The 27,259-nt window shown below is 56.7% G+C and overlaps 6 protein-coding genes across 6 annotated transcripts; 3 read left to right on the forward strand and 3 right to left on the reverse strand.

Moving 5' to 3' along the window:
* CDEST_14139 (Putative helicase, P-loop containing nucleoside triphosphate hydrolase) lies at positions 1-6,277 on the reverse strand. Its single transcript, XM_062930295.1, has 5 exons — positions 4,510-6,277; positions 3,762-4,446; positions 1,010-3,712; positions 858-933; positions 1-780 (listed from the first exon to the last, which is right to left on the reverse strand). Exons 1-5 carry the CDS (start codon positions 5,243-5,245, stop codon positions 541-543), a joined length of 4,440 nt encoding a protein of 1,479 aa, XP_062786346.1. The 5' UTR covers positions 5,246-6,277; the 3' UTR covers positions 1-540.
* Positions 6,278-7,048: 771 nt separating this feature from the next.
* On the forward strand, positions 7,049-15,823 carry CDEST_14140 (Putative armadillo-like helical, TOG domain-containing protein). The gene is made up of 3 exons (XM_062930296.1): positions 7,049-7,441; positions 7,576-14,930; positions 14,994-15,823. Exons 1-3 carry the CDS (start codon positions 7,288-7,290, stop codon positions 15,540-15,542), a joined length of 8,058 nt encoding a protein of 2,685 aa, XP_062786347.1. The 5' UTR covers positions 7,049-7,287; the 3' UTR covers positions 15,543-15,823.
* A 181-nt stretch (positions 15,824-16,004) lies between these two features.
* CDEST_14141 (Putative large ribosomal subunit protein eL19) lies at positions 16,005-17,356 on the forward strand (the record flags this gene model as incomplete). Its single annotated transcript, XM_062930297.1, has 5 exons — positions 16,005-16,033; positions 16,285-16,299; positions 16,558-16,827; positions 16,977-17,127; positions 17,198-17,356. The coding sequence occupies 5 exons, from the start codon at positions 16,005-16,007 to the stop codon at positions 17,354-17,356; spliced, it is 624 nt and encodes a 207-aa protein (XP_062786348.1).
* A 1,418-nt stretch (positions 17,357-18,774) lies between these two features.
* CDEST_14142 (Putative serine hydroxymethyltransferase, pyridoxal phosphate-dependent transferase, major) lies at positions 18,775-24,807 on the forward strand. Its single transcript, XM_062930298.1, has 6 exons — positions 18,775-18,899; positions 19,044-19,196; positions 19,269-19,325; positions 19,464-19,557; positions 19,616-19,753; positions 19,825-24,807. Exons 2-6 carry the CDS (start codon positions 19,065-19,067, stop codon positions 20,970-20,972), a joined length of 1,569 nt encoding a protein of 522 aa, XP_062786349.1. The 5' UTR covers positions 18,775-18,899; positions 19,044-19,064; the 3' UTR covers positions 20,973-24,807.
* CDEST_14143 (Putative alkylated DNA repair protein alkB 3) lies at positions 21,679-24,801 on the reverse strand. The gene has a single exon (XM_062930299.1). The coding sequence runs from the start codon at positions 24,461-24,463 to the stop codon at positions 21,683-21,685; it is 2,781 nt and encodes a 926-aa protein (XP_062786350.1). The 5' UTR covers positions 24,464-24,801; the 3' UTR covers positions 21,679-21,682.
* Positions 24,808-25,154: 347 nt separating the features above from the next.
* On the reverse strand, positions 25,155-27,232 carry CDEST_14144 (Putative protein kinase domain, leucine-rich repeat domain superfamily). The gene has a single exon (XM_062930300.1). It carries the CDS (start codon positions 26,699-26,701, stop codon positions 25,373-25,375), a length of 1,329 nt encoding a protein of 442 aa, XP_062786351.1. The 5' UTR covers positions 26,702-27,232; the 3' UTR covers positions 25,155-25,372.
* Between the last annotated feature and the right edge of the window lie 27 nt (positions 27,233-27,259).

Consider the following 27,259-nt stretch of genomic DNA (forward strand, 5'->3'; position numbering starts at 1 on the left):
GTTGCGATTATTCCTCGTGTGGGTTCTATGGCGCAACTGACTTCTATTCTCTGCGTACATGTTATGCTACTTGTCTTTCTGTGCGCTATCGGGGACAGGACTGACATAGAGCATGATAGACTGACTGATTTAGGCCCTCTCTCATGCAGAGTTCATCCTGGCCCGTCGTCGTCTGCTAGGTTTGCTATCGTGAAAAAGGGGCGTTGAAAGCTCATTGCCCCTCGATGGGCTTTCCATCGACCATTTTCGTTTGCCTCGACTCTACGGATGGCTTCTCTTGTGCTTAGCTAGATCTACATCCTGGATTCTTTATCTAAGCGTTACTCTGGGAATTCAGAGGTGTAACGAGAGATTGTTCCCCCCCGTGGACGTTGCTTGCCACAACGCAATCGCCAGCATGTGACGCCCAGCCACTCGCCATGAAGTCGCGTGTTCAGAGTGAAACGAAAGGTGGCCCTCGTTCACACGTCAGCTGGCCCCGGGCCCATGAATGCCTGAATCAATGGCTCGAGCTCGGGCTTTTCGTCCACTGCTCACACTCTATGCCTTGCTGACGGCTGTGGTACCGTTTTCCTTGTTCGTCTCTTGCGAGAAAATCTTTTGCCAAATCGCCAACCACCGCTCATGCTGTGCCGTCGGCAACTTGCCCGGTTGCTTGAAGGAGCGAGTGAGGAGCTCTCGGAGCCTGGTGCGGAGGACCTTGATGACAAGCATTGTCTTCCAGTCGGGCAGGGCGAACCTGCAGCGGTTGCCATCGAGGACGAGAACGCCAGCAAACATCTGAGAGACAACAGTCAGCAGCTGGAGAGTCGGTGTTCAAAATACAAATGAAACCCGTCTTGTAAGGATCAACTCACGTCAGCTCGTACGTCGCCGCACAGCAGAGCAATGGCAAAAGGGTCGGCAGCCGTAGTCTCGTGTGCGTGATAAACACTGAGCATAGGAAATTAGCACTTCGTTCGAGCAATGCGACGGGGAACGACGTCTGCGTGTGATGATGGTGTTTTACCTCTTGGACTGCATGATGTGATAGTAGGACAGCCATTTCAGCTCATTATGGCCCTTGTTGACGGAGGATGGATGCAGCGTAATGGACTGGTTGTTGCCGACATTGCGCAAGCCCCGGCTTCCCGGGTTGTCACGAACCAGCAGCTTGGGGTAGAAGCTCCACGCGATGACTGCCGTTGTGATGGCGTCGTTCTCACTGTTGATGCTCACGCGTTGGGGGATGTCGAAGAAGTTCTGATGGCGTCTCCCTCTCGAGTTGGCGCCATACCGCAACCGATTGAGGGCTCGTCTCTCGTCGTCAGTCAGCAAGAGGAACCCGGAGTCCGCCACCGAAACCAGGAGCTGGCCCTTGAGGTCTTCTATATTGGCCAGTGTCTGCTGGCTGAGAAAGTTCTTCCGGCAAAATTGGAAGTCCTTCCCGCCAGAAGCGCTGGTCGACTGGCACACCCGTTTCCATGCGAGATACGCGTTATACACTGTCAACAAATCCGAGTCGCCCCGACGGAACCCCTTGCGTACGAGATCGGCTTGTGCACGCTGCCCAAACGGTGCTGTGAAAGGCGACTTGGACGAGAGGATGGCGGCTACGGTAATAGCCATATCCAAACACTTGAAGATGGCGCCCATCAGGATCAGCTTGCCCAGGAACACATCCAAAGGCAGCCTAGCAAGCTGATTGCCGAGAGGGGTCAGGTCCTCGGCAGGAGTCAGAGCACGAACGTCAATAAGCGCATCCACGGCGCGCCGGATGTTCTTGGCCGAAGGGGGATCTAGTGCCTCGCTGAGTGTCTCCTCGATACCCCCAATCTTGCAAATCTTGACTCGGATGGCCAGGTCTTGGAGTGAAAGGCGCAGCATTTCCGGGGTCTGCTGATCGCTCATAATCGTGTCGTGCCTGTGCTTCGTGAACATGTGGAAGCAAAGTCCCTCCTGAACACGGCCGGCTCTTCCGCGTCGCTGCTTGGCGTTTGCGCGGGATATGAAAGTGTCGATGAGTCGGGAGAGCTGTCTCCGTTCGTCGAACCTCATCTCGCGATGCTTGCCCGTGTCGATGACACATGTCACGTCAGGGATGGTAATGCCCGTCTCCGCGATGTTGGTCGCCAACACGATCTTTCGCATGCCCGGAGGTGGAACAAGGAAAGCGGCTTCTTGATCCTCAGTCGCAATGGTCGAATGGAGCGGGTAGATGAACCAGTCGCGGGCAAAAGAAGGGTCTCCGGAAAGGAGGTCGTTGAGCGTTCGAATCTCGGCGATACCGGGCAGGAAGACGAGGATAGCCTTGCTGTAGGCTACATACTCGGAATCGGAAGCGACTTTGCCAATCAGCTGAACGATCAAGTCAAAGTCGATCCGGTACTCATCCATCTGAGCCAAGGCGTTTCTGGTCTTGGCGGAATAAGCCGAAAGGTCGGCCCCGGCGATGGACTTGGGCCCTTCGACTTCCGTCGTTTCGACAACATCATCGTCGAGATCGACCATCTTCTCCTGGGGGCTCTGGCCGACGGTGTAGCCGGTTGCTTCGATTGCATCCTCCAAGTAGCGGACTTGAACAGGGAACGTCCGACCAGGGACTGTCAACACCGGTGCTCCGCCGAGGTAATTGGAGAATCGCTCGGCATCAACCGTGGCTGACATGAGCACCACCTTCAAGTCCTGGCGTCTCAGCAGAAGCTTCTTCAGGATGATAAGCAGAAAATCGCTGTCGATGGATCTCTCGTGAACCTCGTCGAGAACCAAGTGTGTGACTTCTCGTAGGTCGTTGGAGCCCTCCAACATTCGCATGACGATACCGGTGGTAGCAAAAACCAGGCGCGTCTCTCGGGAGGTGTTGGCTTCGAGACGAATCGAGTATCCCACCAAGGACCTCGAAGTCCCCAAATCGTTTCTACCCTCGCCAAGCTCCTCGCTGACTCTGCGGGCCAAAGAAATGGCCGAAATTCGCCGAGGCTCGGTGCAGTAAATCTTGCACGCCTTGCCTTGAGCCAGTTGGTGCTCGAGTAGAAAGGCCGGCACCTGGGTGCTTTTTCCACATCCTGTCTCTCCGCAGATAATGACCACTTGTTCTCTGTCGACAGCGTCCGTGACCTGCTGCTTGAAGTTCCACATGGGAAGTTGCATGCGAGACTGGAGCATGGCCTGGTATCTGGGAGTATTGGTCTTCTGGGCCCAAATGTTTTGGTAGTACTCGGGTCCGCCAGAGAGCCGCTTGGCAGCCTCCTGAGCGGTTTCGTCTCCCTTGTCGATCTGGTTGCGGGCCGTGCCCCTCCCCTTAAAAGCGCTTTGGAGGATGACACCGTCTTCAAGCTCTTGGTCCTGTCTCTGGCGTACGAGAGCCCGCAGCTCTCTGATGGCTTCCCGGTCCTTGGCATCCAGTCGGCTTTTGCGAGCCTCTGCCAGCTCATCCCACAGCTCACGCCAGACAACGGGCAGCCTCATCCCGACCTTTTCCTCCTTGGACGAGGTGCCAAAGATGTGGAACAAGGCCCAAGTCGCAACGTAAGCTTCCGACTGTTTCTTGTCGGGAGTGGCAACTGACCTCATGCTGAAGGTGAAGCCGGACGGGTAGGCGGTAACTTCAACACTGTCATCCTGAGACGGCGGCGGTATCTCCTGAGACTTGGACCATGAGATGGATACAGCATGCCGATTAGCGAATGGTACTTCGGAAATGAGGCGATAGGTAGTCTTGGCCGCAGCATCTCTGTAACTGGGTTAGCTGGGGAGCCTGGAACGAGATGCTAACGACGAACCTTGCCCGGCAGGCCTCCTCCAACGCTCGCATGGGGCTGACGCCAGTCCATTTCCCAAAATCTCGGATCGTTATCTTGACGCCGTCTGCGCCATTCAGAACGGTGGCTGAGTTGCCTGCAGCGTCGACCTCGGTGACAGGAAGATTGGCGAAAAGATCACTGAGGCCGCCATCCTCGTCATCCTCGCCCTGCGCAAGAATTTCGACAGCAATACGCTCGGCCTCGTCGTTGATGTCCCCATCGGAGGATGCGGCTGGTTCTTCAGTCTTGTTTTCTGGCTCCTTCTCGGCCTCTTCTTGCAACCTTTGCTTCCTTGCAGCAGCAGCCTCCTTCTCCAACGCCATCTTTTGAGTTTTCCACTGCTGCTCGGCAGCAAACTTGTCGAACAAGACATCCTTCTCGATTCTGTCAATTTTTGCCCGGAGCTTTGCCAGTCTTCCCGCCTCTTCTTCCGCTGCAGGGTCTTCATTCCTTTGCTTCTTTTTGCCCTGCTGGTTCGTTTGGAGTTCAAACAACTTGGCCTTCGTTTCTAGGAAGACTGGAACCAGGTCATCCGGTTCAATATCACTATCACAAGTCACGACGGCCTTCTTCTTGGACCTTTGTCCGCCCGTTTGGCGACCACTGGGCTCAGAGGCCCTGGGGGTGGTTGCCCCTGAGGGCAGAGGACTCTCAGCTGGGGTGTCTAGAACATTACGAGTTTAGCTCCAGTCATCACACTCGCGCATGCCGCAAAGTCTAGGCTCACCTAGTTGCCTGGTTCCCTGTTTGCCCCTGCCTTCGTAGTCAGGCAGCTCGTCGCTTGGGCATTCACGGGCCATCCAGTCGAGGGCTTCTTCAAGGCCCCAAAGGCTGTCCTTGGCAATCGACGGTATATTGGGAGCGATGTCAAGGATGTGACGCATGACGGCCTGCACGCGCTCTTCGGGGAAGCCAACGCTGGTGAGCGTTTGCTGCAGAGTCCATAACTTGATCGTCATGTCCTCCTCCGGCAACAGCTTCCCACTAGCAGCAGTCTCGGTAGAGACGCTGGACGACGCAAACCGACTCTCAGCTTGGATCAGATCAAGTACTTGATCCATCAACTCTTGAGGCAGCCATTTCCTCGAGTTGACGGTGTCGGCTTGACCCCTGAGAAGGCGGCGGTCGGTCTCCAGCCTCGTCCGCTGGCGTTGGGCATCCCGTTTGGTCTTTTGAGCGTACTTTTCTACCAAAAGCTGCAGCTCGGACTCGTCCAGCTGCATTTCAAATTCCTCGGGGCTCAGTTCGGTCTTGGTAGCCTTGTCACCGGCACCAGCAGACGTAGACTGAGGGTCGGAGGGCGGGCCTGCATCCTGGTTTACGGCGGCGTTGGGAGCGGCCGTGGTGACGGTCTCGGCGCCCTCGGCGGGTTCGGTCCGAGGCTTGGACGATGCGACGGACGTGGTGGCGAAGCCTCTGGCCGGGTTGGCGGCGGGCTTCTTCTTCTTCTTGGCCCCGGCCATGGCTCGCGAGGTGAGAAGAGGGAGATTGCGGGAGGAGGGGGATGAACAAAGAAGAAGACGGCCAGGTCAGTCCGGGCTTGGGTTCAGCGCGAGTCTGCGAAGCCGAGAATACAGTCACCAACGGCTAGGCTCCTGGGAATGAGGGCGGCAAGCAAAGCAAGTGAACAAAGCAGGATTAGAAACAGGGTAGAAAGGGAAGTGTACTTGGTTTGGTTGATGCGGGAGGGACAGAAACGGGAGCCGAGCCGAGAGGCAAAGGCGGAGACGGGGGGGCGGAAAATGGATGGTTCAGGGACCGGGCAGCGGAAGAGAGTAAACAAGGACACAAGTGGTGGCAGAAAGGCCGAAAACCAGGTTTTGCCCCGTATTCCTGTGTCGGGGGTTAAGTGAGCGACATATAACGAGTGAGAGAGGTGAGTGAGCAAAACCTTGGACCCGAAGCAGACGAGCAACGCTGAGAGGTGATTAAAGTACAGCAAGTACGGTGGTGATGGGGTCCAGCATGCGCGGAGTGATGTCAATGGTGTGGGCTCGGTTCCCAGGCTTGCAGAATGTACACTATGCTATGTATGCGGCCCTCTCCAGGGGTTGGTTGACTGTGAATGCACTGTTGGTTTGTGCTGCGAATATCCGGATAAGGCGAGGCGAGAGGCGGCAAGGCAATGGAGAGTAGGGTACCTAAGGTTAGCAGCGTAAGAGCAGAAAGAGACGCTGCAAGAATGTATTTCTGCCGCAGACTTGGAGCGGCTTAGTACCTGGTTTGGAGTGACCGGTTTTGACTGCGACTGTTGGCTGGGCTCGATGTGGGTATGGTATGGTATCCGCAATCCAGTTCAATCCAATCCGATCCGCATATTGCAGCGAAAGACTGGAGAGAGGAATTCTTTGAGTCAGACCGGGGACGGCGGCGACGGCTGAGTGAGGGAGCTCAGGATCTGGGACTGCATTGAGGCTTCGTTGCATGGTACTCTAGGGGCCCGGGACTCCTGGAGTTTGAAAAGAATTGTTTGCAATTGAAATTTTCTAGGTTTCTTTTACATTGTTTTCTCTGTGTCTGAAAGTGGTCGACCGAACAGAAGAAAGCCAGATGGCAGCAAGTGTAAGTTCAGATAAGGTACTAGTTAGGTAAGGTAGGTAGATAGGTAGGTAGGATTAAGGGCCAAGGTACCTTATGTTGGTGATACCTACGGTATGTAGTAGTTTACTAGTGCCCCGCCATACGTACCTAGGTAGGTAGCAGAGCTGTCATGTTTCTGACCGCCTGCCTACTACAGGGAGGCTACCTACCCCTCCTACCTGCAACGCCGGGCCGCACAACCCTAGAACACAAAGTATCCGTTCCGCTAAGACGAGGTGTTTGCTACCTAGTGCGCTGGATAGCGGATAGTGAGCCGCTGCCCAGATAGTCTACCGCCATGCTAGGGGGAGGTACTAGAAGAGCACTTGCAGAGGTGCTACATAGGGACCTAGGTAGCCCTGGGCTGTGTAGGGACTTGGAGTACCTTTGGTACACGCTGGGCCTCACTTGCGTTATCGCTTTAGGTAGCTCCCGGCAGAAAAAAAATAGAAGAGGTAAAAACAAGAAGAAAAAAGAGGGATGATTCCTGGAGGTGCAGACGGCGATTAGATAGAGCACTAAACCCGAAGGCCATGCATGCCCTGGCTTCAAAAGTACCAAACAAGTGCCCTGGCCGCTGCCTAACATGCCCCCGAAGCCTTAGACTCCATTGACATCTACTTTGAGGTTACCCCCCTTCCTCTTTGCAAGGTGGTATCCGTATCCGCAACAAATTGTGCGAACAGCACAACCAACGCCAGTCCTTCCTCTGTCTCTCGTTCTCGCTCTCAGTTGACATCACCACCACTACCACCATCACCACCACCACGCCATTCTCCTTGACGTCTACCGCCTCCTCCACTCCTTCACCTTCGCCCCGGTCCGCATACGACGACGACGACGACTCTCCTCCCCCGCTTGTCGACCGCATAGCTGGCCGACTTGCCCCCAATGCTATCTTCTGTCCGCCCCCAATCCCGCCAACATGACTGAAGTCGTCGCCAATGGCTCTAGCTCTGGCTCCGGCTCCGGCTATGCCGCTCTCGATTTCTCGGCTACCAGATCAGCTCTGACATCGTCCTCCACCGCCACCAGAATAGCGCACCTGCGCACGCTTGAGGATAGGATATCCAACACCGGTATGAACCTTTGCCTGCCACCGTACTCCCTGCATCGCCCTCCTCTTCTCCGTACTGTCGCAGCGCAGCTGCGGCGCACAGCCAATCTTCGTCTCTTCCGCCCTGGGTGCTGACGCCGTTGCCCTTTGTTACAGACAGCGACCCGGACCAGGCCTGGGCACGCAGGTTCGTCCAGCTGCTCTTCTGGACACACGCCTTCTACACCGACAGACCTTCCCGACTCGCTGTTCAGAAATGTCTTTCTGCCCTTCTTGCCAACGGCCTCGAGCCCGAAGTCCTCTCCGCTTTTGTGGCCGCCGTGCGCGCCGAGTCGCAGAAGTCCGGAATCGCTGCGAGCAATGCCTTCGTCCTGGTTGAGTGGTGCAGCTTGCTCATGCAGCACCTCGCAAAGACGCCCGAATGGGATAGGCTGGCCCCTCAAGTCCTCCTGAGTGACGCTGATGCTCTGGATAAATGCCTGCTGCCCGCCGCCAAGGGTGGTATGGCGCATTCCGCTATCGTTGTTACCCGCAGAGGACTGCGCAAACTCTTTGCCGCCCACCCAAGCCCCGAGAAGGCCCTCAAGGACGCCGTGCAGCTGTTGACTACCAAGGCCGCCCAACCGTCGGCGAAGAATTCTCCTCTTCTTGGCATCATCGCTGGCGTCAGCTCGAGAACGCCCGCCGTCAAGGCAGCCCTCGAGTCCCAAAAGCCTCAATACTTCGCCTTCTACACCAGGGAGATTATTGGCTCACGGACGTCCCTGCCCAGGCATGTCGCATCGGGTCTGCGTGACTTCTTCCACGACTTCGTCTCTCTCGACGAGCTCGCCAAGGAGGTGATTCCGCCTCTCGAAAAGGGTCTGCTCAGAGCCCCCGAGATTGTCTTGAGTGACGTCCTGATCCCTCTGGTTCGCTCCCTTCCCGAGGAGTACGACCTTTCCCAAGTCCTGGCGGGCAACTTGTTGAAGCCTATCCTTTCCAACGTCAAGTCAAGCAACGTTGTTACCCGCACTGGCGCTGTCAAGGCCTTCGGCGTTCTGGCTGCCCAGAGCCGCGATCAACAGGCTCTGGAGAAGGTCTCGGAAGAGATTGTTGCGCCCGTCAAGGGCGGAAAGCTGGCATCAGCAGACCACAGGATCCTCCATTGTGAGATGCTCGAGGCTATCCCCCTCTCCAAGACCACCGCCGATAAGATTGCGACAGCATTGGCGGCTGTCTCGGCCAAGGAGGGAAACGAGGCCGCGCTCACCGTCGAGACATCGGCACTCGCGAGATCGGCTGGTTATCTGTTGCAGAATGACGCCGAAGTGGCCAAGTCCGTTGTGGATGCATGCGTCAAGGGCATCTCTGACAAAAAGTTCCCAACTCGTCGCGTCTGGCTACTGCGCGTCGGAGAAATCTTCAACTCGGCTGCCGGCTTGGGGGATCTCTCTTCGGCCACGGTCAAGTTTGCCGAAGCTGTTTTGCCCAAGCTTCTAGATACTTACAATGAAGTCGTCGCAAACCCCTTGACTGCCGCGCAAAACAACCTGACGGTTGGTGCCTTCATTGTTACCACCCTCACCTCTCTATCGCAGCAAAGTGACGTGTCTTCGACCGTCAAGTCGGCACTCGCCAGGGTCTCCATCCCGGCCCAGTGTCTCGCACTCGAGCCCAAGCCTTCGTTCCTGCTGAACCCTCGTATCTACGGCAAGATCATCGTGGAGGATGAGCTCATTTGGTTCTGTCGAGCACTGTCGGTCGCTGCAGAACATCTGACTGAGAATACCCCCAAGCCGGTCACCGTCGCCTGGGCTGAAGCATTCATCTACGTCATTGGTGCCTCGGTGGTCACCCCCAAGGTCCGACAGATTGCAACGGATAGCTTGTCCCGGGTGTACGCTACCAGACCGGCCCTTGTCTCCCAAGCCGTCGTCGACGGCATTTGGCACTGGCTCGAGACTTTGGAAACCGGCGACAAGGACAGCGCAGCGGTTTTGTCCAAGACTGACAAGACCAATCTGTACTTAGCCCTCCGTGCGATCTGCATCAACCCCAAGGGCCTGAGTGAGCAGGAACAGAGCGCCGTGAGAGACGTCGTGGACAAGCAGCTTTGCTCGCTGCTCGTTCTCGCCCGCCACGAACTCGTGCCCCGAACCAGCTGGATTGAACTCTGCTTGCGTGTGGAGAGGGACCCGGGAGATCTGGCTCGTCAGATCGAGGGCGACCTGCTCCAGGAGATCTCGGACAGAACCTCCATCGACCAACAGTCGGATCTTGTGAAGCAGGCTGCCTGCAACGCCGCAGCCGAGCTCGCTTTCGTTGCCCCAGACTCCATGACTAGTAAGATTGTTGACTTTATCCGAAAAGACCTGGAACCCGAGGAACTGCGAACCATTGGTCCCGTAGAGGCTGCCATTTTCCGAACTCCTGAGGGAACCGCCTTCGTGGATGTCCTCGCGAAAAAGGCACAGACGACTGTACCTGACAAGAACAACAAGGACTACGACATCCTGAAATGGGAGGCCGAGCTGAGGACGCAGCTGGCGCAGAAGAAGGGTCAGCAGAAGAAGCTTACGGCGGAGGAGACAGCCAAGGTCAATGCCCAGCTCAAGAAGGAGGCAGGTATCCGAGAGCAGGTCCGTCGCATCGAAGCAAGATTACTACGCGGCATTGGCATCGTCCAAAGTCTTGCAACCGGCCCTCCTACCGAAGCCTCCCTCTGGATGGGGCCCGCCGTTAAAGCACTTCTGGACGTGATCGACGCTGGCGCCAGTCTTCTTACAGGCGATGCTGCACCCCTTGCCTACCTGGCTTGCTCGGACCGAATCACCAGTCGTTTGGGTCCCATGAGGCCCTTTGTCGGAGCGGCAACCCTGCGTGCTCGAGGCGTTACCACACTTTCCGAGGACTACAAACAGGAGCCTGTCGACGAGCTTGTGACCAGAGTGCTCTACCGACTGCGTTTTGCCGGAGAGCAGCGTCCTTTCGACACCGTGTCTCTCATCTACGTCCTTCCCCTGGTCTTCACCGTCCTCGAGAGCGGTGGCTTCGGCTCGTCCCCCGATGACCGAGACGCACAGCTCGTCCTTGCCATTGAGTTCCTGTCCTTCCACACCAATACTTGCGAAGACCTAGCAACCCCTCGGCTGGAGGTCATGTCCTCGTTGATCTTGTCCATGCAACAGTACACTCAGCATTACAAGATCATCAAGGATTGCTTCGCTGACATGTGTCGATGCGTCGCCCCCAATATGACCGCCGAGGAAATCGCGTCTCTGGCCAAGGGAGCCATTGTGCCCCAGGTCAGCGTACGAACCGCAGTATTGCAAGCCATCAGCTCGGAAGTCGACATGAGCGACTTTGACTTCTCTGACGAGATATGGCTGGCCTGCCACGATGACGTCGAGGAGAACGTCGAGCTTGGCCGCGATATATGGGAGGAGAGCGGCTTCGCGTTGTCCGAAGAGGTCCCGGCCAAGATGCTTCCCTACCTGGACAGCGTTGATGGCCAGCTCCGAAGGGCAGCAGCACGATCCCTGGCCGAGGCTTGCACAGCCCACAAGCCCACTCTCGAGCCGACATTGGAGTCTCTCAAAAACTCGTACACCGAGCTCGCCAAGCCCCGCGTTCCTCAGTTGGACGAGTACGGCATGCCCAAGAAGACCAACCTGGCAGATCCCTGGGAATCGCGGCACGGCATCGGGTCTGCCTTCAGGGAGCTGACCCCTCACATGGCAAAGCAGCAGCTCGATCCTTTCTTCGAGTTCCTCATCGAGAAGGGGCCTCTTGGTGACCAGAACGCAAACGTCCGCAGCGAGATGCTGGATGCCGCCATCCGGGCCATTGATCTTCACGGCAAGGGCATGGTTGAAAAACTGATGAAGGTGTTTGAGCGCACGCTGGAAGGACCTGACAAGAACACAGAGTCCTCGGACCGTGTCAACGAAGCCGTCATCATCATGTACGGCGCACTCGCCCGCCATCTGAACCCGGGCGACTCCAAACTTCCGGTCGTCATTGACCGCCTGCTGGTAACCCTGAGCACGCCGTCGGAGACGGTGCAGTACGCCATTGCCGAATGCCTGCCGCCGTTGGTGCAGGCGTACGGAGACAAGTCGTCAAAATACTTCTCGCAGGTCCTCGAGACGTTGCTGACGTCCAAGAAGTATGCCGAGCAGCGAGGTGCCGCTTACGGCCTGGCTGGACTCGTGCAAGGCCGCGGCATTTCATCACTGAAGGATCAGCGCATCATGATGACACTCAGAGGCGCCATCGAAAACAAAAAGGAAGCAAACCAACGAGAGGCAGCATTCCTCGCATACGAGCTTCTTTCCACCATTCTGGGCCGCCTCTTCGAACCCTACGTCATCCAGATCGTCCCGCAGCTGCTCACCGGGTTCGGTGACAGCAACGCCAACGTCCGAGACTCGTGCCTGGCGGCGGCAAAGGCCTGCTTTGGCAAGCTGAGCTCGTATGGTGTCAAGAAGATCCTCCCCACCCTGCTGAACGGCCTGGACGACGACCAGTGGCGCAGTAAGAAGGGAGCCTGTGACCTCCTGGGAGCCATGGCCTATCTCGATCCCAACCAGCTGGCCCAGAGCCTGCCGGATATCATCCCGCCCCTCACGGGTGTTCTCAATGACAGTCACAAGGAGGTTCGCTCCGCCGCCAACAAGAGTCTGAAGAGGTTCGGCGAGGTCATAAACAACCCCGAGATCAAGGGCCTCGTCGATATCCTGCTCAAGGCGCTCAGCGACCCGACTAAGTACACGGACGAAGCCTTGGATTCCCTCATCAAGGTTCAATTCGTGCACTACCTGGACGCGCCCTCCTTGGCGCTAGTCACTAGGATCCTGCAGCGCGGCTTGGGCGACCGGTCCAACACCAAGCGCAAGGCGGCACAAGTCATTGGCAGTCTGGCGCATCTTACCGAACGCAAGGATCTTGTCTCGCACTTGCCGATCCTCGTCGCAGGACTCAAGCTCGCCATCGTCGACCCGGTCCCCACGACCCGTGCCACGGCTTCCAGGGCTCTGGGATCCCTGGTGGAGAAGCTGGGAGAAGACGCGCTGCCGGATCTCATTCCGGGACTCATGCAAACCCTCAAGGCAGACAACGGCGCCGGAGATCGCCTCGGCTCTGCCCAAGCCCTCAGCGAGGTGCTTGCCGGCCTGGGCACCACCAGACTTGAGGAGACTCTCCCGACCATTCTGCAAAACGTCGAATCCACCAAGCCGGCGGTTCGCGAGGGCTTTATGTCCCTCTTCATCTTCCTTCCCGTCTGCTTTGGCAACAGCTTTGCAAACTACCTGGGCAGGATCATTCCGCCCATCTTGTCTGGTCTTGCCGACGACGTCGAGTCCATCCGTGAGACCGCCCTCCGTGCCGGTCGGCTCCTCGTCAAGAACTTTGCCGTACGCGCCGTCGATTTGCTGCTTCCCGAACTTGAGCGTGGCTTGGCCGACGACAACTACCGTATCCGACTCAGCTCCGTCGAACTCGTTGGCGACCTCCTCTTCAACCTTACTGGCATTAGCGGCAAGACAGAGGACGGAGACGAGGACGAGGAAAGTGCCAGGGAGGCCGGTGCGTCCCTGCGTGAAGTTCTCGGCGAGGAGAAGAGGAACAAGATCCTTTCGGCCCTCTATGTATGTCGCTGCGATACTGCCAACGCGGTTCGCTCCGCTGCCGTTGCCGTGTGGAAGGCCCTGGTCCCGAGCCCGCGCATTCTCAAGGAGTTGGTGCCGACTCTTACTCAGCTCATCATTCGGCGCCTGGGCAGCTCCAACATGGAACACAAGGTCATTGCCAGCAATGCTCTCGGCGAATTGATCCGCAAGGCAGGCGACGGCGTCCTGTCCACTCTACTGCCAACTCTCGAGGAAGGGTTGCAGACATCCACGGATACAGACGCGAAGCAGGGTATCTGCCTCGCGCTCAAGGAGCTCATTGCTTCGGCGTCAGAGGAAGCTCTGGAGGACCACGAGAAGACGCTCATCTCCGTCGTCAGGACGGCTCTTACCGACTCGGATGTGGACGTCAGGGAGGCTGCCGCAGAAGCGTTCGACTCGCTCCAAAACATTCTGGGCAAGAAGGCGGTGGACCAGGTGCTCCCCTACCTGCTCAACCTCCTTCGGTCCGACGAGAACGCCGACAACGCGCTGTCGGCCCTGCTCACCCTTCTCACGGAGACGACTCGCTCCAACATTATCCTCCCCAACCTCATTCCCACGCTCATCACCCCTCCCATCTCCGCGTTCAACGCCAAGGCTCTGGCATCCCTGTCGAGGGTGGCCGGTGCCGCCATGAACCGCCGGCTGCCGAACATCATCAATTCCCTGATGGACAACATCATCAACTGCGAGGACGACGCTCTGACCGAGGATCTCGAGAAATCATTCGATACCGTCATCCTGTCCATCGACGAGTACGACGGGCTCAATACGGTCATGAACGTTCTGCTGCAACTCACAAAGCACGACGACCACCGCAGACGCGCCGCCACCACCCGCCACCTGTGCAAGTTCTTCGCTGCCGGCGACGTGGACTACTCGCGTTACAACCAGGACATTGTCCGGTCTCTTCTCATCTCCTTTGATGACAGAGACCAGGATGTCGTCAAGGGAGCCTGGGCTGCGCTCACTGAGTTCACAAAGAAACTCAAGAAGGAGGAGATGGAGGGCTTGGTCGTCTCAACTAGGCAGACTCTGCAACAGGTGGGCGTTGCCGGCGCGAACTTGCCCGGTTTCGAGCTACCCAAGGGCATCAACGCCATCCTGCCGATCTTCCTACAGGGCCTCATGAACGGCACCCCCGATCAGAGAACACAGGCAGCCCTGGCCATCTCCGACATTGTCGACCGGACGAGCGAAGCTTCGTTGAAGCCGTTCGTCACGCAGATTACAGGTCCTCTCATTCGTGTGGTTTCCGAGAGATCCACCGACGTTAAGTCGGCCATCTTGCTGACTCTTAACAACCTCTTGGAGAAGATGCCTGCGGCTCTCAAGCCGTTTCTGCCACAGCTCCAACGTACTTTTGCCAAGTCTCTTGCGGACACGTCGAGCGAGATCCTGAGGGCGCGCGCTGCCAAGGCATTGGGCACCCTCATCAAGTACACGCCGCGCATCGACCCGCTGATTGCCGAGCTCGTTACGGGCTCTAAGACTTCGGATCCTGGAGTCAAGACGGCCATGCTCAGCGCGCTCTACGAAGTCATTAGCAAGGCTGGCGCGAACATGGGCGAGGCGTCACGGACCGCCGTCTTGGGGCTCATTGACATGGACACCGACGAGAGAGATGACGCCATGACGATCACAAACGCCAAGTTGCTCGGAGCGCTGATCAAGAACGTGCCCGAAGAGGTTGCCAACGGACTGCTCAAGAACCGTGTGGTGACAAGCCATTGGAGCCACTCTTCGGCGCTTGCGTTGAACGCCGTCCTCGTCGAGTCTCCCCAAAGCCTACTAGAGAGTCCTCTGGTGGACGACTTGCCCGATATCCTCAGCCAGGGCATGTCGAACAAGAACGTGAGTGCTGCCGTCTCGGCGTAATAACGAGGGTGACATATCGCTAACACAGCACACACATAGCCTTACATCGCCGACAACGTTATTCTTGCCACGGGCAAGTATCTTCTTTCCGAGTCTACCAAGACTTTCGAGACAAACAAGAAGATGTTCGAGGCGCTCGCCAATGTCATTCAACCCGGGAACTCTACTGACTCCCGCCGACTCGCTTTGGTCATTGTCCGAACCATGAGCCGCGTAAACATGGACATGGTGAGGCCGCATGTCGCTGCTCTCGCGGGCCCCGTCTTTGCCAGTGTCAGAGACCCCGTCATCCCTGTCAAGCTGGCGGCGGAAGCTGCTTTTGTGGCCCTTTTCAACGTCGTGGACGACGAGACTAGAGTGTTTGACAAGTACGTCGAAGGTGCCAACCTGCCGCCGAACACCAAGAGGAGCATGCAGGACTACTTCAAGCGCGTAACGATGCGACTGGGCGCGCAAGCACGTGAGCGTAGAGAGGCAGAGGGTGGCCAGGGAGGCCTGGGTCTGTCAAACGATGAGGTTGAGGACGAAAGGGAGATTTGGAGTGTGGGCAAGGTCGACGTGGGCGAAGACGTATTTGGCAAGGAGTGATCAGACAAACCAGATGGATGAATCTTTGGCGGCGGACGAGGGTGTGGGGGGTTGGTTGATTTGAAGTTACAAAAGTTTACATTGATCAGACATATAATGTCACATGCAAGAAACAGTGGTTTAGCTGCCGCCGCGGTCTGAGCCGACACACTGAGAGATGTTTGATATGAAGGTGCGTTGTTACGGGCTTCCTTCTCTTCTCTTCTCTCCCTCACTTCAGGAACTGGGCGGCGATAGTAAGGAGGGGGATGGGCAATAGATGGACTTGGGGGACAATGAGAAGAAGCAGTACTGGTACTTTAGACCGATCACGGCCCTAGTGGTGTGTGCCCACAGCGTGCCGCCCGTGAAAATGCCAAGTCATGCACGACTGATGGTCGCCATCGACAGTCCGTCGTACCTAATTAATATTACAGACCTTTTGGTCGTTCGAAAGGGATGGGATGGCTGCGATTCGCTTTCATGGCCAACGGCGGGCTTTCAGGTTCCAGGTACACAGGCACAGGCCTCACGCTAGGTACTAAAAAGGGCCTGTGTCGCCTGCATCACGTGATACACTGTTGCCAAAGGTGTGCCTTTGAATTTTTTCCGGGCTCGCTTACCCATCGCCCCACTCCGCCCACACAACTGAAGGAAGCCCCGAGTTTGCTCACACCTTCACCTTTCTGAAAATTGGCCTCCCGTCCACCCCTCTCGAAATTTCAACACCTCGACTCCCCCGGTAGGTACGACCATCGACTAGGACAGCAATCAAGATGTAAGTTATCACGATCCGAGCACCAGACCACATTCCATACCGATCCCAATGCGATTTGCATCGTTTATCTGCGCCGGGCACGTCGATTTGATGGACGATGCGATGCCCTGGACACGCGGGGTGAACAGGGGCTACTGAGAAAGAAAACCCGACGACGACGGCATCTAGCACTGGAAGAGGGGGAACGGCCAAGGGCCTTTTGTTTTTTCACATCGTGATGGGAGACGCAAGAGACTGATACGATTGCTTCCTTTACAGGGTCAATCTGCGAACTCAGAAGCGCCTGGCCGCGTCGGTCATTGGCTGCGGCCAGCGCAAGATCTGGCTCGACCCCAACGAGGTCAACGAGATCTCCAACGCCAACTCTCGCCAGACCATCCGCAAGCTCGTCGCCGATGGCCTCATCATCCGCAAGCCCGTTACCATGCACTCGAGATCCCGCGCTCGCGAGCTGAACCTCGCTCGCCGCGACGGTCGCCACCGTGGCTTCGGTAAGCGCAAGGGTACCGCCGAGGCTCGTATGCCCAGGTTCGTCAACACCGATTCCTGCGGCCGGTGCTGTCATCGAGGGTTTATGTGTGCGGGTATCGACCGATAACACCACAAACACACAAACAGCCGAGATTGACAGACCGGCCCATTACAACTGGATATGCCCGTGCTGACTTACGGTGAAGCCAAGTCCTCTGGATGCGCCGCCTCCGCGTCCTCCGCCGTCTCCTGGTCAAGTACCGCGCCTCCGGCAAGATCGACAAGCACCTCTACCACGAGCTCTACCACTCCAGCAAGGGTAACGCCTTCAAGCACAAGCGTGCTCTCGTTGAGCACGTAAGTTATACCCCGAAGCAGCAAGATCAGCTACGAGACGAGCGTTGGGCTGACATTACGGCTTGTACAGATCCACCGTGCCAAGGCCGAGAAGGCCCGCGAGAAGGCCCTCAAGGACGAGATGGACGCCAAGCGTGCGAAGACCAAGGCCGCTCGCGAGCGCAAGTTGGAGAGAGTGGCGGCGAAGAGGAACGCTCTGTTGGGCGAGGGCGAGGAGGAGGCCAAATAGATGATCACGATCGATCTCGGTCCTTAGGCGGCTGCATTCGGAGTCATCGGGTTGGGTCTTCTTTTTTTACGTCCTACTGTCCCTATTGTCGCAGCAGGGCTTTGGCATGTAGCATTGAAAAATGGAAATCGATGACATGGCAAATTACGGGCACGAAAAATGAGCAGCAGCAATTCTTACACGGTTCTTTCTTTACCTGCAGTCGTTTTCTGTGTGATGATTTGGGACCCTGTCCGATCATAGATACCCCTACACCACCCAACACAAAGTCGCCTTCATTTTCCCTTCTCAATTCTTTGCCATTCTCAACAGCAGATAGCAAAGGCACACGACCCTACGGGTGTGAGCGTCACACATCATTTCAATTATCGACCATTGGCGATACATTAAACCACTTTCGGTTGTTTGGCGGATGGCGAACCGCACCACGCTGGAAATAACATCGCGACAGTGTTCACCGGAAACCCCCCCCCCCCCCCCCCCCCTCTTTTTTTTTGCTTCTCTTAAGGAGGCGGTTGAAGATTGTGTTTCTGGCTGGGATCCTAATCAATCTGGAATCTAATGAAGGCCAGTCGGTCCACAATCACTGGTAGGCGTATTCGCCAACCCGGTTAAAACCTCGTGCAAACCGGAACGGTGTTCATTTGTGGATGGTCAGGGTCATCTTGCAGCTACATCCACGATTTCATCTTAGGTGAAGTGCTTTAAGATGCCTTGTACGATCCTCGACACGCAGCCGAATACATTTTCGAATGTTTTTCGGTAAAACCTCAAGGGCACTTGCCATACCTCCCAACCTCTTTGGACTTTACTTGCCAAGGTCATTAAGGTCGTAGCGAGTTGCTACGTATCCAGGGAATAGAATAGGGAGATGCAAAAAAGAATATTTCAAAACACAACGATGGATTGGATCGGATTGTTTCAAATTGTCCCGCTTAAGGTGGTGAGGTGTGCCAGGACATTTCATCATGCACCCGCCGAAGCGGAAGAGCTGATGTGAGAAGAACGCGTGCTCGTCATCTCCAATTTAGTTGTGTAGAGAAGAGAAGGAAAGGAAAAAGAGGGCTTTGGTCCGCGTCGCGCCCTTGAAAAAGGGCTGAGATGGAGAGTGGAGCTGCGGGAGGGGGCCGAGGGCCCGTGCCCCGATCGCGACTTTGTGCCTTAGGCAAGACGAACGCCGATGAGGTAAAGATTAGAACGACGGCGGAGAGAGAAAAGCGAAATGGATACGGATAGTTGTCTCGATAAGCCTATCTCTATCTACCCCGGTAAGTGCCCGGGTAGAGATAGTATTTGTACAGTGCGAGGATCGGAAGTTGAGCCGAGACCGCCGAGTACAGCGCGGTTCGAGCATCTCGGCCACTGCACCGCTCTGTTCTCTCGGGTCAGATTCCGCCTGCTACCTACCCCGGGGGGGTCCTTATGTACCGCCCTCCCCCGCCACCAGTGAACGCTTGCCGCCACTACATCATGGTCTTGTTATAGCTGGGGTAATTGGTTCAAGATAGGTACGCACGTTGCTGTTGTAAGCTCCGTCTCTAAGGTGTGCGATCCTCCTTCCAATCCGCCCCCCCCAACCGCCCCAACCTTCCAGTTCCCGACATTGCACTTCAACTTAATCGCCTTTTTCTTCCGTCAATTCCTACAACGACCACGCGATTGACCAACTGACCCGTTCTGCTTTCAGGTCTCCCGTCACGTCGTCGCCATGTCTCTTTCGGTATTCCAAAGCACAACTCGTGCATTCCGCTCCCTGCCCAAAGGAGCAGCTCTCCCCTACGCAGCTGCAGGTGGCGTGAGGAGGCTGATCTCGACAAAAAGCTTGGAGGGCCAGCAACAGGTGCGTACCGCTGCTCAATTGCTTCTTGGATAGTGCGGCCTCCTGTTATGTACTGACTCTTGGCAATTCTAGCTCTTGTCTGCCAAACTCCAACAAGCCGATCCCGCCGTCTACGACATCATTGAGAAGGTACAACTCCACCTCGGCCGATCCTCCTCTCGCCGACCGGCGATATGCTCGACCCCAATGTCAACCCGTGCACCCTATGCTGCGCAAGACCGATCGCTCTCGAATTGAACTTGGCCACTGACATGTACCGGCTCGTAGGAGAAAACCAGACAAAAGCACTTCATCAACCTCATCCCTTCCGAGAACTTTACTTCACAGGCCGTCCTCGATGCCTTGGGTAGTGTTATGCAAAGTAGGCGCATCTCCCACCAGGCACTGACCAACACCTGGAAGCTAACACAGTTTCCTAGACAAGTACTCCGAGGGTTATCCCGGCGCGAGATACTACGGCGGAAACGAGTTCATCGATCAGTCAGAGCGTCTCTGCCAGCAGCGAGCTCTCGAAACATTCGGCCTCGATGCGAAGCAATGGGGTGTCAACGTTCAAGGTACGCGTTTCTTTACTTTTCACCGCCGCGCAAGGAGTGCTGCTCTCGAGTTATTGCTAATGAGGCCGTAGCTCTGTCCGGCGCCCCGGCCAACTTGTACGTCTATTCCGCCTTGATGGACACTCACGACCGTCTTATGGGGTTGGACCTCCCTCACGGTGGGCACTTGTCACATGGCTACCAGACGCCGACCAAGAAGATATCTGCCATTTCAAAGTACTTCGAGACGGTCCCCTACAGACTTGATGAGGCCACCGGCCAGATCGACTACAACAAGCTGGAGGAGCTGGCCACGCTCTACAGACCCAAGATCATTGTTGCGGGAGCTAGCGCCTACAGCAGGTTGATCGACTACAAGCGCATGCGCGAGATTTGCGACAAGACCAACGCCTACCTCGTCGCCGATATGGCCCACATCTCGGGTCTGGTTGCTGCCAAGGTTATGCCGGGCCCCTTCGCCTACGCCGATATCGTTACCACCACGAGCCACAAGAGCTTGCGAGGACCCCGTGGCGCCATGATCTTCTTCCGCAAGGGCGTACGCCGGCAGAACGCCAAGAAGGAGGACGAAATGTACAACCTCGAAGGACCTATTAACGCCTCCGTCTTCCCCGGCCACCAGGGAGGCCCCCACAATCACACCATCACCGCCTTGGCTGTCGCTCTGAAGCAAGCTCAGGCCCCCGAGTTCCGCGCCTACCAAACGCAGGTCCTCGCTAACGCCAAAGCGCTGTCCCAGAGATTGGGCGCCCCCAAGGAGAAGGGAGGCTTGGGATACAGTATCGTGTCTGGAGGCACCGACAACCACCTTATCCTGGCGGATCTGAAGCCCCAGGGCATCGACGGTAGTCGTGTCGAGCGCGTGCTGGAGCTCGTCGGCGTTGCTGCCAACAAGAACACGGTCCCTGGCGACAAGTCGGCGCTGGTGCCCGGTGGACTGCGCATCGGTACTCCCGCCATGACGACAAGGGGTTTCACTGAGGAGGACTTCGGCCGCGTGGCCGACATCATTGACCGCGCCGTCACCATTGCCGTCCGGGTCAACAAGAGCGCCAAGAAGGCGGCCGAGGAAAAAGGAGAGAAGAAGCCCGGCCTGCTGAGACACTACATGGAGCATCTCGGTGACGGAGAGAATGACCCCGAGATTGTCCAGCTGAGGTCCGAGGTAGCCGACTGGGTGGGTACCTACCCGCTGCCTTGGGATGTTCACTCTTCTTGAGCGGTGAGGGGAGAGGGCGTACTATAAGGAATTGACGGACACGGAACACTCATCCTTAGGGGTTATCAAACGAGGGTTTTGGTCCCTCAACGGCGTTTAAAGGGACTTATACGTTACCAGGCTATGCGAGAGGGGCTCATACCTTGATCATCTCAGCCTTCTACTGTCATTTTATCTTACGATCACGGATTCTTTCTACAAGTCCCGTCATGCATGTACCATTGGGGGGAGGGGCCGTTACACATCTAGGCACCATCCACCAACAAAACTTGACCATACTCAACGAAATGGAAAAACGGGAAATTTTATAAAACTGAATTAGCCCGCTTAGCATGCTCTTATGAGGATTATGTGGAGCTAGCCATTGAGTATTTGTACATATGTCGGTAGATGCTGATGTATTGCCGCCTGGGAGGGGGGTCAAGAATGGCTTGCGACTGGTGACATATCAAGTTAATCCAGCCCTCACATTACCAATGTCAACCTCTTCCCACGGGTTGACTTAATGCGCCCATCTCAATCAAAAACAACCACCCTACGCCGACTTGCCAAAAGCTCCAGGGAGTTATTCAAAGGGTATCACGAAAATAGCCCTGTCGCTCGACCATTTCCCAACCAGGGTTACTTGTCTTCCCCCTTTCCCACAAACCTCCTCTAGACCTCGCATGTCCCGTCTCACAATGCCACCATGACATAACGACTCTCGAGATCTAGGTCTGCTTGGCATCCGTACTCTCGGGCTGCTTCGCGCCAAGAACCTTGAGAGCGGACTCCCTGGCTTTAATCTTTTCGTAGTACTCCTTCAGCTTTCGGGTCGCATCCAGCGCCTCGGTATCAGATTCCGTTACAATGGCGTGGAGCACCGGCCAGACGGCAAAGTCCGCCAGCGAGATGTTCGGCCCCGCGATCGAGTCCGCCTCGGCAGCGTACCCCTCCCAGATGGCCAGCTCCCGCTTCAGCGGTTTGAGGTCGCGCGTATTGTCGCCCCCGTTGCGTTCCAGCCGGCGCCACTTGTCGAGAAGGGAGACGCCTTGCTGGAAACGGGTCAAGACCCGCGCGGTGTCGGGCTTCGATCTGTCTGCCGCACCAGTAGTCTTGCCCGGGCCATACGCTGCATCAAGGTACAGCATGATGGCTAGTTCGCCCTGCACCGTCGACTTCGCTACGTCGTTGTCGACGAACCTGATTGGCAAAGACTCGGGCACGGCGGTGGGACCATTGGCGCCTGGGTCGCCGTCATTCAACTGGAATGACGGCGACATGCTGCCCTTGGCGTAGGTGACACCATACTCGGCCAGCATCAAGGCGATGCGCATGTTGACGACGGGGTCAGACGAAACGCAGAGACGGGGAGAGTTGCTCATGTGGAGCACGTCGAAGCCCTTGCCATAGTACTTTTCCCAGTCAAACTCGGTCGAGTGGTTCTCTGTGCCAAAGGCTTGGAGCATACCCACTGCCTCGGGACTCTGCCCGTTGATAACACGGTGTGCCTCCTGTCTCGTCTTACCGGTGGCGCCCTGGCCCCAGATCAAGGTGCTATCTCGATCCAAGAACGTGCCGATCTGCCTGAAGGTGAGAGAGATGCGCCCGCCGGAGAAGGCCAGCTCTGGTTCGGTCTTGTCCCGTTCCGCCCTCTTGTCCTGCCGAATGGCGTGCAGCCAGCGCATGTTGGTCACCAGACCCATGCGGCACAGTGAGTTGTGCGGCAGCTTCGCGCGCGAGGTTTTGCGCTGCTTCGAGTCCTCCGCCAACGGCGATTCAGTGCTGGACGAGTCCTTTTCTCGCCTCTTGGTCCTGAACACCATGGTCCGCTCGGCTCCCAGGCTGACGTTGGCGATGAACGAGCCCTTGACAATGTCCAGGGTCTTGTCGCTATGCTCGGATATGTAGTCCATGCCGTCGCGGTAGAACTGGATCAGGGCGTGATTCAGCGGGTGGCCGAGTTGTTTCTCGACCTCGGCCTTGATCTTCCGGACAGTCGGCGAGAAATCGAAGAGAGGCGGCGACTCGTCGGATGGGTGTCGGTAGACCGGCACACTCCCATCCTCTGCCACCTCACCCTGGACAGCCACCAGGCGCGGGACCTCACCGCCCTGGTGTGACATTCTCTGCCAAAGAACCTCGTCTCTCACCTTCTCAAAGATGTTCTCGGCCAAGGGGTCAGGGAGGAGGTTGTGAATGACCGTTGTGTCGCCCTCACAGAGGGGCCCGGTGACCTGCGGGGAGGATTCCTTCGCATTGGCTTGGCCGTCCATGGTCGCCTGCTTTTCAGCCTGCTCAAGCTTGGAGTCTGGTTTCGCCGACTTCGGCTTCGGCTTTGATACTGTCTCGGGTTCGGGCTTGGTCTCAGCCTCGGCATCAGGCGTCAGGTCCGGTTCGAGTTCGAGGTCGGATGCAGACAATACCTTGAGAGTACGGGTTTCCTTTCGGTGACCCGTCTCTGTTCTATTGGACGAACCAAACTTCGGAACCGCCTTGCCCGATTGTTTGCCCGAAGCCCCTTTGCCGGGTGACTCGCTGACGGCTGGATCAACCTCCAAAGGATCAGACACGATAGATTCAGAATCGCCCATAATGTTGCGGGACCACGAGTTGGACGGGCCACCTCCCGAACTCCCGAGTGAGAGTTTTGACAGCTGCTTCTCGAGTGTCGCTTTGTATGCATCAGCCGAGGAAGGCACTTTGCCATCGCCAGCCTCCGCGACCCTTTTGGGCACGACAGGGGATAGTGAGGCGGATGTTGGGGTGGACTCCCGGCCGGTCTTGGGCTGCAAGCTCTCAATGACGGTCTCGCTGTCTTCGAACTTGCAACCAGTCACGTCGACAAGGCTCCGTGTGGCACTGGTATGGCGCATATCGGAACGGAAACCGCAGCAGTCCTCGATCAGGGTGATGGAGTGCCCGAACTTGGCGGCGTCCATGGCCGTGGCGTACACGCCTATGTTGGCGAGGGAGCCACAGATGTAGAGCTCGTGCACAAACTTGACGCGCAGGATTTGCAGTAACTGGCCTGAGGTGAAGGCCGAGTAATGCGACTTGACAAGGGTGACGTCCCTCTTACCCATGACTTCCTTGATGGCGTCCGGGAAATCAGCGCCGCGGGTTGCGGGGCGAACGATGGCAGGGCCGGGCTGGCTTAGAAAGGCTTCGGGGTCGGCATCCGAAGTCTCTTCGGGCTCCGGCTGCTCGGATGCGCCTTTAGGCCTCTTCCTCGCACGAGACTTGAGGGCCTGGGGTTTCGGCAGGGCATCGGTGGCCCAGATCTGCTCGTCGGCAACGGGACGGAACTTGTCGAACTCGGTGCGTACCCAGATGACGTCGCCCACCATGCGGAAGGCCTTGACCAGCTCGACGGTTCTGGCCACAAGGTCTTCGTGGTCGGTGACGGGGAGAACGCCGTCGGCGGACAAGAAGTCGTTCTGGAAATCGACTACCAGCAGACCCTTGCGGGTGGGCAGCGTGGGAATGGCGCTCACATCGAAGGGAAACATGTCGGTGGAAGTTGAGGCAAATGGCGACGGAGGGAGAGGTGGTGGGTGACCCAAGTTCTTGGGACTTGCTGGCGTTGCTTAAACTTCAATAACTCACCTCACTTGGACGACGGCAAGAAATTAAATATGTAACGAGTGAGATGCAGTCGGAGTAATTATACAGTGAGTGAGAAAGCGGGTTGTTTCCATCAAGTCACCGGGTGTAAAAAGACGGTGAAGATATCCAACGGCGCAGGGAGGTTGTTACACGTATTAAGGATGTGACCAACAACAAAAGACGAGTGTGTGATAATGTAAAGTGTGTGATAATGTATAGTGTGTATGCATATATGCAGAAGACGATCAAGGGGGACGACGGGGGGGGCAGTCAAACCTGAACATGAAAGCATGTCGTTGGTCCCTTATAGTTTAATGTGTTGTTGGCCTGTTGGTGGAGGTGAGAGCAGTGCGGGTGCGGTATTTTAGTGTCTTCTGAATGGAGGCTTTGGGCGTTGGACGGACAAGGAATAGCGAGTCTCATCGAATCGGCTTTCGTCCGGCCGGCGGAGAAGGTGGGTCTTTGCGCAGGGGGCCAGCAGCGGAGGACGCCGGGGCGGGACTAGGGGAAGGAGGCTCAATCGGGGTTCGACACGGGTACGGAGACAAAAGAGTGTTTGGGCCAACGTGTAAGGCGTTCTAAAACGTGAGGACTCTGGGCTCAGCAAAGTGTCTATCTGTATCGCTTTCTACATTGTTTCTATAGGTCTGCCTATTCCCATGGCCCCTATCGTTTCGTTCCATTCCATCTCCTCCCTTGACGTACCCTTCAATCATAGACCCCGTGCTGTTGTCATCATCATGGCCAGTCCCTTTTGCCATGCAACTACCGGCTTGATGGATCGTAGCATCTAGAGAAGGAGGCAAACCGCGTTACCGGCCGGTAATCGACTCCACCTCTCCCAATGCTTCCGCGAAAGTCGGTCTTTCACGTACAATCGAAGTTGAGCAACGAGTGTGCAGCGTCCGCAGCCCCTGAAGAGCCTTCTGCCCGCCATCGTCCTCATCTCCGGCCTTTACCAACTCAAGCATGTCTTCCACGAGATGGCCAAATGCGAGTACCTCTAGCTTTTCAAAGTCAAACTTGTCGAGGTGCTCGTAGATTGTCGCCGCGCCGAAATCGCCGAGCATCGCATGGCCCGTCTCGTTGAAGAGTATGTTATGAGCGTACAGGTCGCAGTGGGAGACCTTCCTTTGGTGCAGGTGACGCGCGGCCGCGGCGACTCCGCACAGGACCTCCAAGACGGTCCCGAGCGACAGTGATTTCTCCGGTTCGTATCTGTCTCGAGTGCAGGTCTGCAACGAAGGCGGAAGACCAAGAGCCTGGTAGTGAGGCGGGATGAGCTGCATGACCAGCCCGTGCTTCTCAGGGTGGTCTTGGATGCTCGCGAGAGTGCTGATAAGGTTGTCGTGCGAGCCCGCGGCCAGGCATGCGGCCATCTCATCGAGAGGCGTCCCATCACTCGTCACTTCGCCCTTGAACAGCTTCACGGCCACATGTTCCATCACTGCGTCGGCTACCATCCACCTCGCCTCGAAGATATCGCCGGAAGCTCCATGACCAAGCAGACCACCAATCTCAAGGTCGTGCCAACTCACCTTGCGAAGCAGGGCAAGCTCCTCCGCGAGGCTTACAGCGCAGCATGGGTTGCCCGCAACCGACAGGAAGGCGAGCTCGGGCATCTCAAAGAGCCAGGGCGGCAAATTGGCGAATTTGTTGGCAGACAGACGAAGCAAGCCGAGCTTGCGGCATGCCGACATGTCACCCGGTAGGCTGGTGAGGTTGTTGCCAGCAAGCATGCACTTCTGGAGGCGCGAGCAGCGGCCAATGCCCCTGGGCAGTGCCTCGATACGATTGTTGGTGAGAATGAGCCAGCGAAGCTTGGGCGGTAATGCGTCTTCCGGTATGGTCGTCATGCCGTTGGATCGAAAAGCCACCATCTCGAGCTCGGGGCATGCTGCGAGTTGCCTGGGGAAGACGGTGAAGTGGCAATCCGAGAAAAAGGCGACCTTGAGCTTCTGCAGTTGGCCAAAGTCCTCGGGAAGGTTTGAGAGGCCAGTGCCTGAGAGATCAAGATGCTCAAGGGTGTCGGCCAGGTCTAGAATCTCGCGGGGGAATCCATTCAAGGGCCCAGCTAGTTTAAGCTTCTGGAGGCCTTGGTCGCGGTAGCCTCCCCTTCGCAGGGTTTCCAAGTCCTGCATTGTATCGATCCAAGAGGCAGGCGGGCGTGGTTGGGGGTCGGACTGGGGGTGAGTTTGGCCGTTGGCAAGGCTTGGCTCCGCCCAAGGTATATACGCTTGACACTTTTGTAGAGGTTTGAAGAGTTTAGAGATGGAAAGCTACGATACCATGAGGGATAGATCGAGACAACTGGCGACTGCTCGGGACCCCTGGCGTCGACCCAGATAAGATAATGGGCACAGCCCGCGCTCGGCGGGGATGGGTCTCACTCAAATTGGCTAAACCACCAAAAGCCAAGTATCCGTACACGTGTAACAAAGGTGACGAGAGAGATCAACAAAATAACGTCAGGGCTTGTCCAGCCACATGGAACATCATGCGATATACCAACGCACCAGGGTCGAGGCGCGGTCCGAGTTCTCGGGGTGAACAGGGCTGCTCGACAACTACCTGCCTAAGCTTAGGAGAGGGCAATATGGTTTTCCGGCCATTTGCCGGAAGATGAAGTTGAAGTTGACAGATTCGAGTCCGACTGACAGGGAGACTGATAGACAGAAATGGGATGCACCCTAACGAAC

Source organism: Colletotrichum destructivum, chromosome 9 (genome assembly GCF_034447905.1).
Source record: "Colletotrichum destructivum chromosome 9, complete sequence".
Classification (NCBI taxonomy): domain Eukaryota; kingdom Fungi; phylum Ascomycota; class Sordariomycetes; order Glomerellales; family Glomerellaceae; genus Colletotrichum; species Colletotrichum destructivum.